We start from the raw sequence: 17,134 nt of genomic DNA on the forward strand, positions 1-17,134 counted from the left end.
CCAGGAAAATGAATACTGCTCTATATCCCACATGCCCTGAGTTCATCTGTATAATCTCTTTAACTATAGAATTTGATGTGTTCTCCTAGTTTATGTTGTAAAATCTGCCTTTTCTGCTGATATTTTGGACAATAAATAAGGACATGCTCTACTGTTTCTTGACAATTGCATTCCTCGCTCATACCAGTTTCATCCTTTCCAATTAGATTAAGCGTACTCTTTAATCCAGTATGCCCAAATCTAAACTCTTCTTTATTGAATGTTGTCTCCCCCTAATAAAGTCCTCAGTCCCGCCATCGACCGAGGGAGACGGCGTCTCATCTGCCCCCTTCAAAATAAGAGCGCGATCACGTGAAGGAGTAGTGGCTGGGCGGGTCCACGGGACACGTCCAGCCAATCAGCGCCTCTGTTTTGCGGTTTCCCATTCGACGATAAACACAGCGACCTGCGCTCAGAGAGCCCGAGGTGCGTCAGCGTGAGCCACGGGCCGAGTCGTGTCCCCACGCGTGTGCTGTCTGTCATCGCTTCCACACCGGGTGATCGATCCACCGACATTCAAAAAACACACGCGGACTATGGTGGAGTCTCGTCCGGCTACGCAGGAGCGGAGACGCCGCAGACCCGTCGCTCCGACGTCGACCTTTACCGCCGGAAACCCGTTAGCTCGGGCAGCTAACGCAAGCTAGCTACGTTAGCGGTTACATACCGTCGAGTTTTTCTCCCTCCCAGCTGACCTCCAACACATCACAGACGCACCGAGTATCATCTGCCTGCTAGATCGGGGTCGCTATCACCCCCCACAGCCACCCACCCACCACCCGTGTTTCTCCCGCTGTCCCCCGTGTGGTGTCCCGTGGACGGATCCCGAATATGAGACACAATGAGTCAACGAGACACTTTAGTTCATCTGTTTGCTGGAGGGTGAGTATCTTGTCCCCGTGTCACTCACACACACACACACACACACAACTGGATGTCAGCGCCGGAGCTAGCTAGCTTAGCTGCTCACTCCCGGGGGGCTAACCGTCGCTACTAGCCCGAGTGCGACTTACACATTGTGTGTGTGTGTGTGTGTGTGTGTGTGTGTGTGCGCGCGCGCGCGCGCGCGGCTCGTAACGTGAAGTTAGCATCAGCTAACCTGTCGTGTGTAGACGCATGTGCGCCGAGCTCAATGTCACACACGTCGCAATGACATGTTCAATGCACGAATGACAATGTCTTGCATAACTTAGTCAGTTCCGGGGTCGTTGTTATGCATGTGTGCAGTTTACATTTTTTAATTAGATATATATACACAAATATATATATATGAAACTCAAAGCTCAAGATCAACTCGGGACTGTGTCCAATCAAACGTGGGCGAACGTGCCGCCAAAGGTCACGGAGGGAAAAAAACGGTGTTTTTCAAGACACTCGTGAGTGATGCGACTGATGCAACATGGGGACCGTGTGGACTCAGTGGGGATCGGCCCAGTCCGGTCGGTCCTGCTCATCTCCAGACCCAGAGGAGGAAACAGGGAAGACTACTGCTCCTACCAGATGATGATCAGACAGGCAGACTCTCGGGGGAATAGAGGACACGTCGGTTTGACTGAGCTGCAACAGTTCATTGATTAGTAATCCACAACTAAATGAATCGCAAAACCATTGTGATAATCCATCAATCGGTTCAAGTCGTTATTATATGAAAAAAGTCAAAATTCTCTGATTTCAGCTTCTTAAATGTGAATTCTTTCTTGTTTCTTTTGCTCCTCTATGATGGTGAACTGAATATATGTGGTGTGTGCACAAAACATCATGTCAGGATTTTGGGAAACACGAAAAACATTTCTCACCATTGTCATGGCCCAAACAACTGATCGATCAATCCAGAAAAATGATTGTCCGATTAATCGATAATGAAAATAATCGTTAGCTGCAGCCCTAAATTATTTCCCCTCAAGGCTAATAAGCACTTTACTACTCTCATGCTGTTGCGCTAACTAATTACAATAAAAGTAATTGTGCTCTAGTGTCTAGTGCTTATGAAAATGTTCTTATTCCAGATATTATTACATTTTGTGGTTATTAATCCATAGCCCTTTGTCCAGGGACCGGAGTGTGAGATCAAATCTGACTCTTCATCCATGCATGCTTTCCCTTGTGCAAAAGTGCGGTGCTGTTTTGAAATTTAACCCAAACTAAAGATATAAATGGTGTCGGTCCTCCCTTTATATTTCTACACCACTGGCCCCGTCTCGCTGAGTAAACATTCAGTTTATTTATGTCCATACCATGTAGATTTATGTGCATCACTCACTTAGCGGGTGGCTTTCCTGGAATACTTAAGCCGGCTATGACTATTTTCTACTTAAAGGTATCGAGTTATGCACGTGTAAAGATTCTGGCTCACAGTTGTGCGAGTTTCTAAGTGTTTAAAACTTTTTTTTTTTTAATGAGTTCAGGTTTTGAAGCATGTACAAATCTTCATTTTTTTGGGTTCAAAAGTCACCGTCCAAAAAGACAGTAACTTTTTGGAGGTGGTGCTTTAGTTCTATTCGAATATTCCTTGTATGAAAAAGCAAATTTCTGTGAGTTTGGAATGTGGTGTTGCACTGAGTAGAAGCTTGCTGCCGTTCCCTGAGTAACACAAAGCATTCCTGACCGGCCCTCGCTGTTCCCACACTGTGTTATTTCTTGTCTACGTGCCGGGGAGCTTCAGAATTCCCCTCTGCACACCAGTGTCTAATTAATTCATGCATGAAAATAACGCTGTGATGATTCAGACTTGTTTTCGGTCTGTTCGCCGAGAGTGCAGATTGCTTCTTACCCCACCTCATGTCCACCTTCTCCATCCCTGTCCTTCTTTCAGATGTGGGGGCACAGTAGGAGCCATATTGACCTGTCCCCTAGAAGTAGTGAAGACTCGTCTGCAGTCGTCCTCCATCACCCGCTATGTGTCTGAGGTCCAGCTCAGTACCGTCAACGGGGCCAGTGTGGCCCGCGTGGCCCCTCCAGGTCCCATGCACTGTCTCAAGTGGGTACCCACAACATTTATCACCGTCTCACTCACACAACTACCATGTCTCACATGCAGTGGGTACTTCATATACATCACACATACACAATGGTGCGTTGTCAGCAACCGCAAAGTAAATTTTTCGTGCAATGAGAAAGAGAATGGGCAAATATTTGTGGGTTGTGTTTAGTAGCCTAAACGCAAATTATCCTGCAGCCATTTCCTTTTCATTTGGTTTGAGCGCACCGTAAGTCTCAGTTAACACTTGTAGCTCATGGCCATTGTTTGAGTTTTAACCCAAGCGAGTGGAACTGTTCACAAACATCTATCAGCCACAACATCAAAAAAAAGAACTTGCCTGTTTTGACGTTGTGACTGATTGTTGCATGTTGCTCATGTTTCCATCTCTCAGAAAAGTTTGGCTCAAGAGTCAAGGTTTGTTCTCAAACAGGCTCCATGTTGCTGTGGCGTCGGTCTGGCTCACGTTGCCCCCGGCAGCGTCAACCTCTCCCTGTAACTCTACTCCACAGCATCACTCTCACACATTAAGTCGCTTTGGCCGGCGGGAAATAAATGTCATAACCAATCCAACTGTTTTTACTTTTCTTTTTTATCTCGTGATCATGAATTTGTGAGCTCTCATGACTGAATGTGTCTGTTATGACTGGCTCTTCCGACTTTGGGGGCTGTGGGGGAAATGTGTTTGATGGCCTCGTCCCAGTTTTACCTTTTTTTTTCTTCTTTTTTTTAAAAAATCATCTCATGTTTTTGAAGAAAAGAAAAAAACATGCAGCTCAACTTATTTTGGCAACTCTTTCAACTGGGGGGAAGAAATATTTCAGTGTTGTATTTAATGTCCCAACTGACAGTACAAAAGTATCTGGGAAAACGACTGACTATATTGAACAAATATTGGACAGCTGTTAATAATTAATACGCTTGAGTGTGAATGTAACGGTGATAGAATCATAATATACTAATAACTGTTTTATGTCCGTCCTAAATGTGCCTGTAGGGTTGTTACATAGCCTGGTGGGTGGGTAAAGGTCACAAAGAAACATCCTGCGATGCCTCTGGGACCCTCAAACACAAAATCTGCCAAGAACATGGAAGCACTAGACAGAGATTTTTTTGTCTTGTGTGTTTTGTTTTTTTAGATTGATCCTGGAGAAAGAAGGACCCCGTTCACTCTTCAGGGGCTTGGGACCAACCTTGGTGGGCGTGGCACCTTCCAGGTACGATGACCCGCCGTTAACATCCTCGTCATATTCTTAACGCTGTGTAAGACTTCTGAGTACGATGTGAAAGACCTTGATGCTATTGGTGCCGTGCTTAAGTAAAGACATTCTTAATCAACTAACAGTCGTTGGATTTCTTTAATTCCTCAATGGAACTGAAAATACTCGACTGGTCAAAATAGTCAAATAAATATTTAGCAGATCAGCAATAATGAAATTAAACGTTTGTCATAGCCTTTCTATGTCTTATGTAACCACCGATCTGGTTGTAGATGTGCTTTCTGGGGAAACATGGCAACGGCAGCAGCGTTTTGAGAACAGTCTTGTGTCTACGTCTGGGAAATCCTCTTAGCTGACTGCAGTTGGGATCATCAGGCTCTTGAATTACCCCCAGTGGCAGTGATGGGAGCAGAGTGGTGGCTAATGGTCGAGGGTCCGTGGTTAATGCTGCAGCAGGCAGGTGCCAGTGCTAAGATTCTGCAGAGTGTTTGGTTTGCGTTTGAAAAGTAAATGTTGGTGCAGATCGGCGGAAGGCGAAGACAACGAGTCCCTCTGAAACTATGACGCAGATTCAGAGATGACTGCCCAGACGAGCGGTGTGTAATAATGAGATTGATGAGCTGTGAGCATCATTAAGAGTCTTTGACTAATGATTGTATGAATAATTCAGGTCGTCCCATTCCACAGTGTAATTAATGCGAGGAGAGAAAAGGCAAAAGCAGAACATATGACCTTCAACTAGTGATATCAAATAAAGACTCAAATATCGCTCTGCCAAGGCCCAACAGTCCCCTTCAATTCAATCAAGCGTCATAGCAAAGTCAACAAAACGATGCAGATCATGGAACCATAATCTCCGTTGCGGAAGAACAACAGTGTGATAAAAAAGACAAACCAAATTCTGAAAACGTAACCTCTTTGCAGAGATAATAATTTACAAAAATAAGTGGGCTAGCCTTTTTTAAACACCGGGGTATAAACTGGACTTGGCCAGAATATACCCCCTTTTTTTCATAAATAAACCTGTATTTCAATGTCCAGAGTTGTTGTTTTATTCATCAAAATGTATATATTTTAGGCTAAACTCGACTGTATCTCTCCTGTGCAGATTATACTTCCTTGTGTTTTTCATAAATAAGGTAACTCCGGGGGAATGGGTTAGGGTATAGGGTTAAGGGGTTAATTTAAATGAAGATAGTTAAGCCAGACCACTGCCACCACCACCAAGTTAAACTGAAATTACTTTCTCCATATACACGTATCATAGCCCACTTAAATCCCGGGCATAGTCTGGGGAGGGGGAATATCTTGGGCTGTTACTCCGGTTTGTGTAGACGGCTCATTTATCTAAATCAGTTTTATTTGTCAGCTGGCTGACACTAATCAACTTCACACCAAATCACCAAAATATAACTTATGAATAGTTTAGCCTCATGCAGGTGAAACATGCACTGACCTTTCTTTTCTTTTTCACCTCCCAACAGAGCAATCTACTTTGCTGCTTACTCCACCGCCAAAGAGAAACTGAACGGTGTGTTGGAACCCGACTCCACACAGATACACATGGTGTCGGCCGGGATGGCAGGTAAACCAAACGTCTGAGGCTACAGATCCATATGCACCAGTGCTTTTAATTTAACCATGTTGTAACCTAGTGAGCAATTGAAGAGTTAAACGGACCTGGTCTGGACCTGGTCCAGCGCTGGGAAGCTGAGATGAATAGTTTGCGTTAGAACAGGCTTGTGTCGTATTAGGGGCTGAACTGCTGCCGTCAGCCACAAACCTGTTTTTCCTTCACCTTCACCTGCTACCAATCTTCAGGATGTTTAGTTAAAGAAATGTTATCCAAAGTTTAGCCTTGTGTTCAGGCCACAGATGAAACGAGCAACATGGTGCCTTTAGAAAAATACTACTAATATTAAGAAATCCATACCCTCTGACATTTTATAGACCAACAAGTAGGAGCGAGACTTGCTGAATTGACAATCACTGTTATGTCAACAAGCAAACATATAGAATGTTAGTGAGTTTATATTCATGTATTGTATGATAAGTCGATAACGTAATTATTGGGACAGGCCTTCTGTAGACACAACCTAAAGCTTATATAGATCCGTGCGAAATGGCATTATTTGATTATATAAAAGTTAGTGTCGCCTTTATTAGGGTGCATACGGTGGAGTCGCCCCTCTGACGCTTTTTCATTCTCAAATACTTTGTATGTCGAGAGGAACGTTATCTGGCGTTGTGTCATTGTGATCCAGCTGGGAATGTTAGGTCAGACGAGCAGCTCTCTCTCTCTCTCTCTCTCTCTCTCTCTCTCTCTCTCTCTCTCTCTCTCTCTCTCTCTCTCTCTCTCTCTCTCTCTCTCTCTCTCTCTCTCTCTCTCATACACACACTTTTAGCTCAGTATGACTAAGACTTTTTCCAGAACTCGGTCGTGGTCACCGCGACCTGACAAGGGTGATGAGGTGGTGTCGACAGTCCGGTGAAGAATCCAGCCTGTGTGCAATGACACGTGAAACCCACAGCACAGATTAGTGCTGCCGTGGCTAACAGAGGATGTGCAGTCGCTAGGAAGATAGACATAACGTTTTGCTCTGTAGTTATTAGCTATTGTTACTGTATTGATGACTGTGTCTTCTTTAGCTGTATTCTTCAAACATGTCTCTTCTGCTCTCCCTGTCGGTCATGTTTTCCATGAATGTGGTGGGTTGAATCCTGTGGGAATGGGTTTTCTAAAAGTTAAACGGTTGCATGCCGGTCATCCCGCTACACACGAGCCTGTGTCTGTTTTAGGCTTTTACTCTACCGTAGCTCTCCTCTCGCACGGGCAGGAGACCCCCGCACCACCAGGGGTCTCTCGCTGCATCTGTGAGGAGTTGCTTTGGTCTGCGTGAGTACTCACCACAGATCTGTGCTTTTTCTTTTCTCTCTTTTTTTTCCCCCCATCTCCAGTATATGTGCTTGTTCTCTTCCACTCTATGCACTTCTATCCTCTGCTCCCTTATCATCTAGGCCATTGGATAAGAAGAAAGTTTTTTCTTTTCTTTTTTGACTGTTTGCATGAGATATATATTTTCTATGACATTCTGTTTCTCCCCTACTCGCACACTCGGCTCTCTGAGCAATATATTTTTGTAATGTAACACGATATATATATATCGCAATATTTCAAATATATATATTTTTTGAAATCTCCTCTTAAGCACTTCATAAATGCACCATTTAACCCTTTGCTGCATACAATCACACCAGTATAATGATTCTAGACGTCCCTAAAACCTATGTCTGTATTAAAAAATTCTTTAATCTTAATGATAGTCATTAATGGTTTCTAATTGGACAATTTTATGCCGGCGCCTTAACAACATTTTACGTCATTTAATACATCTCATGTGCAACAAGCACGATACATCGGATATATTCGAGACACCGCCCACCCCTACATGAACACATCATCATTTGTGTCTTATGTTAGAGTTTGAGTGTGAGGACATTTTTCTGTGGCACAGGCAGCTCGACACATTTCTAGATTACAAACAAAAACGTGATCCTGTCATTCATTTATTTTTTTCTTCCCCGCAGGTTTTACAGCGATTACGGCAACAAATCCAATATGGCTCATAAAGACTCGCCTACAGCTGGACGCGAGGTGAACACGACGCTATGTACATTCAAGATTCTGTGACCTTCTTAATGACTTCCACAGATTTCTATTTCATTTTATCTTTACTTTAAAGGGCCTTTATTTGTAAAACAAGCCGGAATAAGTGGTTATTGTCATTATTGTGTAATATGCAGCTGTTCTAGATTTCGTCCATGTAATATGTGCCTTGTGTCTTTTTCCCCCGTTTGTTCTCAGGAATCGCGGCGAGCACAGGATGAGTGCGTACGAGTGCATGCGGCGGGTTTATCAGACCGACGGCCTGCGAGGCTTCTACAGGGGAATGTCGGCGTCCTACGCCGGCATCTCAGAGACTGTGATCCACTTTGTGATCTACGAAAACATCAAGCGTCGCCTCCTGGAGGCCAAGGCGCTGCAGAACATGGACGAGGAAGAGGAGGTGTCCAGGGACGCTTCCGACTTTGTGGGGATGATGCTGGCCGCCGCCACCTCCAAGACCTGTGCCACAACTATCGCTTATCCTCATGGTGAGAGTCCGATGAGCAATACGCTAACTCAGGCTGCCTTAGCTGCCCACTTTCTTTTAACGTTGTCCACCTTTCTTCTTCCCCTCGCAGAGGTGATCCGCACCAGGCTACGCGAGGAAGGCACCAAGTATCGCTCTTTCTTCCAGACTCTAAGGACAGTTCCCAAAGAGGAGGGATACCGCGCCTTGTACCGCGGCCTCATCACCCACCTGGTACGACAGATCCCCAACACCGCCATCATGATGTGCACCTACGAGTTGGTGGTCTATCTGATGAACGGTTAAGCCCCGTGCCGCCAACACCCCCCCCCCCCCCCCCCCCCCCCCCCACACACACACACACAAACACACACAAACACACACACACACACACACACACACACACACACACACACACACACACACACACACACACACACACACCACACCCACACCCACACACATCTTCCGTCAGACAGACAGACAGTATATGTAACCCTGCCCCTGTTCGGAGATGGAAAAAAGACAATCGAGAGCAACTGCACACCAGTTTGCACAACCGCCTCACCAGAAGAGGACAGGGGCGGCGACCACCGTCTCAGCGACGCGAGCGGTGGTTGAAAATGAGTTGGGAGTTTTTGTTTTATAACCTGAGGGTTTGGCACAAGGAGGAGGATCGAAAAAAGATCCTTGCGTCGGTTCTGGGATCTGGGCAAAGTAACAGTTTCCCCTAGTTTTATTTTTATTCCTCCCCTTTTTCTCCCCTTGCTTATATTTACGTGGTAAGAAAGCCCCAGAGATCCAGCATATTCCGAAACACAGTAATTCCAATCCTTATGAAATAGAGGACGAAAGATCCTCTCCAGCTGAAGATTTGCTTCTCATGCTGACAGTCAGTTTTTCAAAATGTCTAACTCGTGTCGTGCATTTTTTGTCCTTTCATCCCCCGAGGCCCAGACCTCGAGTCGTGAGCTGACGAGGGCCGAGCAGTTGGTGAGGACAAGGAGAATTCAGTGCTTTAGCTTGTTGAGGAATAATGAACAGAAGCGAGAGAGAGAGGGAGGGAAGAAGGAGGAGGAGGAGGAGGAGGAGGGACAGGACGTAGGCTGTAGGAGGAGGAGGAGGTGGAGCTCTGGTCAACCCGTTACAACAAAGGATGTAGAGATGTAGTTGTTCACTGGCGTTGGTGCGATTTCAAGTGGACTGACATCAACCTGAGACACTAAAAGGTTTTTATCCGGTCAAACACTGGTCGTGATTTACTCCTCGTCCCTCTACAAACTCCCACCATTGGCGTCTTATCATCACAAGTCGGCATCGTGACGTGACGTCGTGACCCCCCTGCTACCGCTGAGGTTCACACAGACCAAACTAAACCCAGATTATATAATCCACTCTTCTTCTAACTACTGGAATGTAAATAAACGAGGAGGAATAACCTTTAAGTAAAACACTGACCCATATTGTGAATTTAACACACAAAAAAAAAAGAATATAATTAACACATTTTTAACTAAATGGAATGTTGATAGATGCAAACGATGGTGTTTGTTCTTATTGCACTTTTCAGTGTCTTTCTCGAGACTCTTCGTCTCTTTGTTGTTTTGTTTTTTTGTTTTTTTTGTCCAGGCTTGTTATCCAGTCGGGGACAATCCTCGTGAGTTTTGTTCCGTGAAAACGTGTTTCGTTTATAAAGCAGCATGTGGAGGAAGTGGCCTGGGATGCCTCTCAAAAATGCACATTAGTTAAACATAGACATGTTTAGAAAAATAAAACAACCAATAATAAAACAGTTTTCTTGATTCCTTCCCATTGTTCAGTTGAGATATATAAGAAACCAACAGTCTCCTTATGAAACTTAAATTAAAATCCACTAGATCCAGCTTTTTATTTGGATCTGCAGCAAATTGCACACACTCATGGAAACCAAATATACAGCAAGATCCATGTATTATTTGCTGGAAAAAATGTTCAGCCCCTTTGTCTGGATCCACACCAAAATGTCATGGGCTCTTTCTCGGCCCGTGTCCCGTCCTTCCCCCAAGTTTGTGGAAATCCGTAAAGTAGTCTGCGTAATCCTGCTGAGAAAAACAAGCGAGCGGACGGGTGAAAACGTAACGTCCTTGGCGAAGGTGAAAGTGTTTTCCTGATTCCTTCCCCTTGTTCATTTGTCATGTAAGAAATCAAAACTGTGCGTTTCCACCCGTTTCTTCTAAATGTTCGTCAGTGTTCCATGTGCGTGTGGATTTCCTCATGGAACAGAAAAGTGCTTGCTCTCTGGATACCCTTTTTTTTGTTTCAAACTTAATCAAGTGACTAAAGCAGTGTTCTTTTCTGTGACCTCAGTTTCCCTAACGACCACAGAAGTAACTTAACCTTCCGTAAGTCATCACATGATACATGACTGCGTTTTCCAAGCCTGAAAGGGGGCGTGGCTTTTCGCCGCACGCAGTCCAGACACACCCTCGCTGCTCCAGTTCGGCGTGCTGCTGTGCGGCGGGGAGGTTTAATCTCTGGTGTAATCTGCCGGTGGGCTGTTCTCCCTCTCTCTGGGCCCTTTTTTTTTTTCTTGAGATTGCAGCAACGGCTTCGATGTGTTTCCTTCAGGTGCGTTTTTTTCTCCCCAGTAAAATGACTGGTGTGATCCTCAATGTGAACAGTTTTACAACACACACACACACACACACACACACACACACACACACACACACACACACACACACACACACACACACACACACACACACACACACACACACACACACACACACACACACACACACACACACACACACACGATGCATTAGATTAGCTTCATGGTACCAATCCTAATAGCCTGCAGACAGTGCTGTCAGCACACTGTGCATGTAGGTAGATGTGAGTCTCCACGGTGACTGGACGTGTTTGTCACGGTGCTGGCTTTCACACCCACGGGTTTACAACAGGACGGATAGTGTGAGTTGACGTTACCAAGCGAAAGGGTCAGTTTACCCAAATAACATGGAAAACAATAGAATGTCGCCCTGTGGCGCTCATGACCTCTACCAGCGCCCACGCGGCCGTTCAATTTCGATCAAGCTGCACTAAATTGCATCAGGCCCCTTTTAACACCAAGATCCATGAGTGATTCCCTGAGAAATCCAATAAAAATGTCCCAAAAACTCAATGTTTAGCAGCTTTCAGATGACGGCAGGGAAATCTGTGGAGGAGCGAGTGGGCGCTCCGTACCCTGTCGCCGCCCCCTCGCCTGAATGTTCTGGAAATGTTCCTGTTGGTGGGAAAGCGTCTGACTGTCTCCCTCTTCGTTCTTCACACGTGCACCAAAATGTCCACTCGAAATCTTCTGGACATTTTCCAGAGTTCGTGTCTGAAAACGACTGAAAAGAAAGTGAATTTTAAAAAAATGTCCCTCATCCACCATCTTTGTTCGCATCCGCCGCAAATTTCTTTTGCTTCTTTCTTTCCCCACGTCCAATCCTTCCACCAGACAAACAGTTTCTCTCTTATGTTTAGTGGCATTCGGCCGTGCATATGGTTTATATTTCCAGGTTATGGGAATATCTGTTTGCTTCCTCTCAGTCCAAAGTGAAATGAGTTTTGTTTGTGGCGCTCGCGCAGTTGAGATTTATTTGCCCCACTTCTGTGAGACCCACCAACTCTTAAAAAGTCCGTTCAGCTCTGATGCTTCAAAACCTGGAGTCAAAAAAAATAAGTTATTTGGTGAACTGACCTTTTCTAATTGTGAATGTCTATGCATCACTGTCTGTTTTTTGTCAGATGAGGCATTCTTCCCTCGACAGTATCGTGTGTGTGTGTGTGTGCGCGTGTGTGAGAGCTTAAATGACAATCGTATGTCGTTCAGCTGTGATTTGTGTGCCAGAGACCATAGGAGTACGTATGCACTCAGAACAGCTGCAAACAGTGTTGTTTTTATCTTCTTAAATAAATTGTTGCCTTTTCTTGTCTCTCCCTTTGTTTTGTTTTTCCCATGTCATCGGTGAGCCGATCAGGACTGAGGCTCAGTCTATGCATTCTCTCGTTCCTGTTTTTCTGAAACAGAAAGTCAATAAAATGGAAAGAGTGCAAGTGAACGAGTGTCCCGAGAGTTTTTGTTTTCGTCAAGTTTCTTTTGCAACACAAATGAAAATCCTGATTCTCAGAACGGTGAGATTCTCTAATTCATATCTTATATTTTGCACACGATATTCAAATATGTGAGTACAAATAGCTTTTATTCCCAAAAAATGAACCGCTCCTTCAAAATGAAGCCAAATCGTCTTGATCGCCCCCTGGTGGCTGGCTGCAGTGTAGGTCATAAACCCCGCCCCCTCCATGTTAGCAAATGAACCAAACTAAAAGATTAAAGCACATCACGTTAAATAAATGTTTCTCAAACATGATGTCTGTCATTTGACGGAGTTGCAAGTGTTCATTTTCCCAGTAATTTTGGTTTTTTTAAATTCTTATTTCATGCCATAAAAAAGTGCCGAATCGTCATGACCCCTCGCAGAAGAGGTCACGCTGCTCAGTTCAGAGTACATACATTTACATGTTTAGTTTTTTATTCTAAAGAATTACTTTTGTCAATTGAGGTGTTTTACTGTGGCATTTTTTTATTACAAACTTAATTTTTTTTTTTATATCACCATTACATATAAGGAAAACCAGACAGGTGAGTCAACTAGAAAAAAAGACGTGAAGACATAATTTGGTCACTGTATGTCTCAACAAGACGAGAACATTTTACTGCCTTGGTTTTACCGATAATAAATGTATATCATTTTGGTGGCGTTGATGGTATTTTTACAGTAATGACATTAATATCAAGATAAGACAAGACTTAATTAATCCCACGCTGAGGAAATTCACTTGTTACAGCAGCAAGAGTCAAAGGCATCAGGGACGAGGTACATGATAAAATATAGCAAAATATACAATAAAGTACAATAAATTAGAAGAAGACGCTATAAAAGACATACACATTTTACACAAGAAGAGCTACTGTAACCGGCTGCCACTCGTACGGCGCCATGTTGGGTCGACAACTTCCGACACATCAGTTTAATTTGGCCGGGTGACAAATGCCATGTTCTGCTACACAGTACGGACCGATGTGGTGATGGAGGTGTGCACTAAAGAGTCAAAACTGAAGGATACACTTGACGTAAGTGCATTTCCAGCCACCAGGTGGCAGTATTGATCACGTCTTCCAGCACATCATCAGCTCAATGGAGCAGATACTGAGAGCTGGCAGCCTGCTGCTGCCTGACTGCTCAATCCAGAAGATGGAGGGGGGGGGGGGGGTGAAAGGAAATCGCACCCCGCCCCGCAAAACACAGTTGTGACACGAAATCATTCTGCCGGTTACGTGTCAACTCTGCCAACCGAAGCAGAAAAATCCACTGACGCCACGCAGCAGGTGGACGATGACACTTAGCCCTCGGCTGAAGAACACACTTTACCTAATTCCCCGCTCGTTTCCTGGCCTTGAAACAACAGCATCACATCATCATCACCGTCGTCACATTACGGCAGCCGCAGCAGGAGGAGGCGGCGGCTGAGTCAGACACCACGTGCACCGAAGGAGGAATGTGTTCGGGCGAAAACAATGCTCCGCTGCCATCTGCCCCGAGACGCCAGTGTTCTAGAAAATAATACAGAGCGCCCCCGGGTGTTGGCCGTGCCTCTGTGCTTGTCAATGGAGCTTCTGGGGGGACGCTGAGAAACGGCGGCAGCAGCAGCGGCGGGGTGTGTGATGACATGGCACCTTGTTTACCTCTGGGCCGGAGTGGAGGGTGAAGAAAGACAGAAAGTTCTGTTGTCTGGTTTGAATCTGGACACTGATCTGTGTCTGGAAAGATTGATTTTTACGTACAGATCAGTCTTCTCGCTTTTCTCTACGCTCTTGGTTTGACGCTTGCTGTCTCACTTTCATCAAAGCTGCAGTGGAGTAGGATTTAGAAGAACGTAGAAATTGAATATATTGTCCATAACTTTGTGTTCACATATGTATAATATCCTGCAACGAAGAACCGATGTTTCCTCGTCGACTCTGAGTGAGTTAAATATAAATACCAGAGTTACGTCCGGTGGCCGTGTTTGCTGCGTCGCGTTGAACACGGCTGTTGCGCAAAATGTTTGCGTTCAATTTGCAGCACTGCCAGAAACCGGAAATGAAATCTGCCGCTCCATGAAGTGTCCCCTGTCGCTCGCTCAGCTGGATGCGGTTTGCAACTTTACCACCAGATGCCGCCAGAAAAATTACAGACATTTCACACTGGGGCTTTAACTTGTAAGAGAGAGATTCCGAGCCGAGGCCGAGACGACGCGCTGAGTTTGAGCCCTCAGCAAGCATCAAGCTCGGAAAAAGGGTGGAGCCACATTTCCCATAATGCAATGCAAGCTTCTTTACCGACATGTTCCTGAACATCTCTGGAGGCGCCGCATGTGAGAAGACAGAAGTTTTTCCCGCCAGCCAGCTGGTTTGGGCAGAGAGATTCACCGGGTCGCTCGCAGCGGGCGAGTGGACGCTGAACAAAAAGGCGCCGCCGCCTCGCCTTGAGTGTTCCTGAAATTCTCCTTCCGTCGTGACCGCGGCTGACCTCGGACAATCTCCCGCTGCGGTCCTCGTATGTGCAACAGCAAAACTGCGCGGGCCCAATTTTTCTCACACACTCTGTGCGTCCTTCATTGTGCCTGTGCACACGGCTCGCCCTGACCTCCGCCGGCATTCGCAAGGTCCTCTCGGCGGCGGTGCCTGCGGTCTGAGTCCGCCCTGCAGGTGAGTCACCGGCTGGCTTCACTTCACACAGAGGAGGAGGAAAAAATCCTCTGCAGCCTGGAAAATCGGCTCTCGACTTCTTTTGAGACAACCGGTTCTCACACACGCACACGCTTCGCTGTCAAAGTGGGAAACCGCACCTGCAAGCATGTGTCAATCGTGTGAGAGACGAAAAAACGGAGACGGAGGACTGGTGTGTCTACGTTTGGACGGAGCCGTGCTTCCTCCTGCCTCCTGCTCCTGCAGAGCGGCCAGGCTGTAACCGTCCGCAGGCCCCAGCTCCACATTTAATTAACAGACATGAGAAGGGTATCAATCCTCTCAACTCCCTCGCCAGAAAGCAAATGAGTGTTTTCCCCCCCTGCATGTCAAACTGGTCCTTTGATAAAAGTAGCGAGAGAGGGTAGATCGTATACACACCATGCAACACAGAAAGGATGAACAAATCTGTTTGGCGACTAGAATTTTTCTAACGTCCACAAAACACATGAGGACGGTTAACTCTGGCAGCCGACTGAACCCACCGCCAACTGGGGTCGGCTGTGAGGAGGAGGGGGGGGCACACAGGCCTGGGGGAATCCAGGGGACATCTTTTGTCCCTCACACACACACACACACACACACACTCACATCAACAAATGGAAGCTCCGCCAAGTCTAGAGACAAACTGCTGCCCTCTCCCTTTCCTGACGGGCAGAAGTCCTCGCTCGTGGTGATTCAGCGACACTGTTTGACTGCCGGCTCCGCAGGCCCAGGTCCAGGGAGAGAGAAAGAAAAGAGACCCACAGGATGAAGACGTCGTGACACGAGAGGAACTGGATAGAGAGAGGCGGGGCAGGGAAGAGAGAGAGAGAGAGAAGAGGGGGAAAGAAGAATATAGATGCAGGGGAGACGACAGAAGAGAATAAAAACAATCTGATGCAAAGTGTGTCGCAGGACCTGCGGAGGACACACACACACACACACACACACACACACACACACAGAGACAGACAGCCTCATTCACATAACCTATACCAACACACATCCACTGCAGGGACACACACACGCAGCATGGGATCTCTGAGTCACTTTCAGTGAAAACGTCCTCTTTCTCTGGGAAGAGCCTTCTGACTTGATGAGTAACTGACAACGGGTGGTAACAGCGAGCAGGAGACGTAGACGCACAAAATAGATTTCAACATCTTACGGAAAAAATGCTTATTCACACCCTGAGTAGACATATGGGAACATAGAACGTCAATAAAGATGGGCGACGACGCGTCTCCGCTTCCTCCTTGGATGCGGGCGCCGCCATCTTGCCCTTTTGTCGTCCCTTGGAGCGTTGGAATGGTGGAGTGGAGCCGCGGTATTGAGGTCCCCATCGACACACGCTCTCGATCACTAGTCAGAGTAAGCTGTCAATCGTGGCGTATCGGTCCGCTTTAACAGAATCGAATAACTAATAAAATCAAACTTTTCAGGAAGATGAACACTTGAACATGAATGTGTTTGATAAGAACGACTTCAAATGGCCGGAACCATCTTTGGAAACATTTATTTCACCTTTGTTTTGATTTTTGTTTTGTTTGGTCCATGTCCCATCTGCTAACATGGAGGAGGCGGGGTTTGTGACCTAGACTGCAGCCAGCCACCAGGGGGCGATCAAGATGATCGGAGGACCTGTCATGTCGTCCATCTTTACAAAAAACTAAGTCTGAAGATGACTGACTTCAACCCCTAAACCCTACCCTAACCCTAACCCCTGACCCTAACCCTGAAATTATGTCAAAAGCACAAGATGGCAGCACCTGTATCCCAGATATTTTGGGCTAATTTTTTGCACAACAGGAGGAAGTGACGATGCATCGTCCATCTTTGCGTACAGTCTGTAGCCAGGACCAGTGACTTCCAACCCCCTTTAAAACCATTCGTTGTGTTTGCAGATGTTTGGCCCTGTTTCCAGTCTTTATACAAAAATGAACCAGCCGTCTCCTGGCTGCAG

General features: G+C 45.9%; 1 protein-coding gene across 1 annotated transcript; it reads left to right on the top strand.

The window, feature by feature from the left end:
* The first annotated feature begins 424 nt into the window (after window positions 1-424).
* On the top strand, window positions 425-12,460 carry LOC118299215 (solute carrier family 25 member 36-A-like). Its single transcript, XM_035622739.2, has 7 exons — window positions 425-921; window positions 2,852-3,016; window positions 4,156-4,233; window positions 5,721-5,821; window positions 7,825-7,891; window positions 8,102-8,391; window positions 8,482-12,460. Exons 1-7 carry the CDS (start codon window positions 881-883, stop codon window positions 8,673-8,675), a joined length of 936 nt encoding a protein of 311 aa, XP_035478632.1. The 5' UTR covers window positions 425-880; the 3' UTR covers window positions 8,676-12,460.
* Window positions 12,461-17,134: the final 4,674 nt, after the last annotated feature.

The sequence above is a fragment of the Scophthalmus maximus genome, chromosome 11, assembly GCF_022379125.1.
Source record: "Scophthalmus maximus strain ysfricsl-2021 chromosome 11, ASM2237912v1, whole genome shotgun sequence".
In the NCBI taxonomy this organism is placed as follows: Eukaryota; Metazoa; Chordata; class Actinopteri; order Pleuronectiformes; family Scophthalmidae; genus Scophthalmus; species Scophthalmus maximus.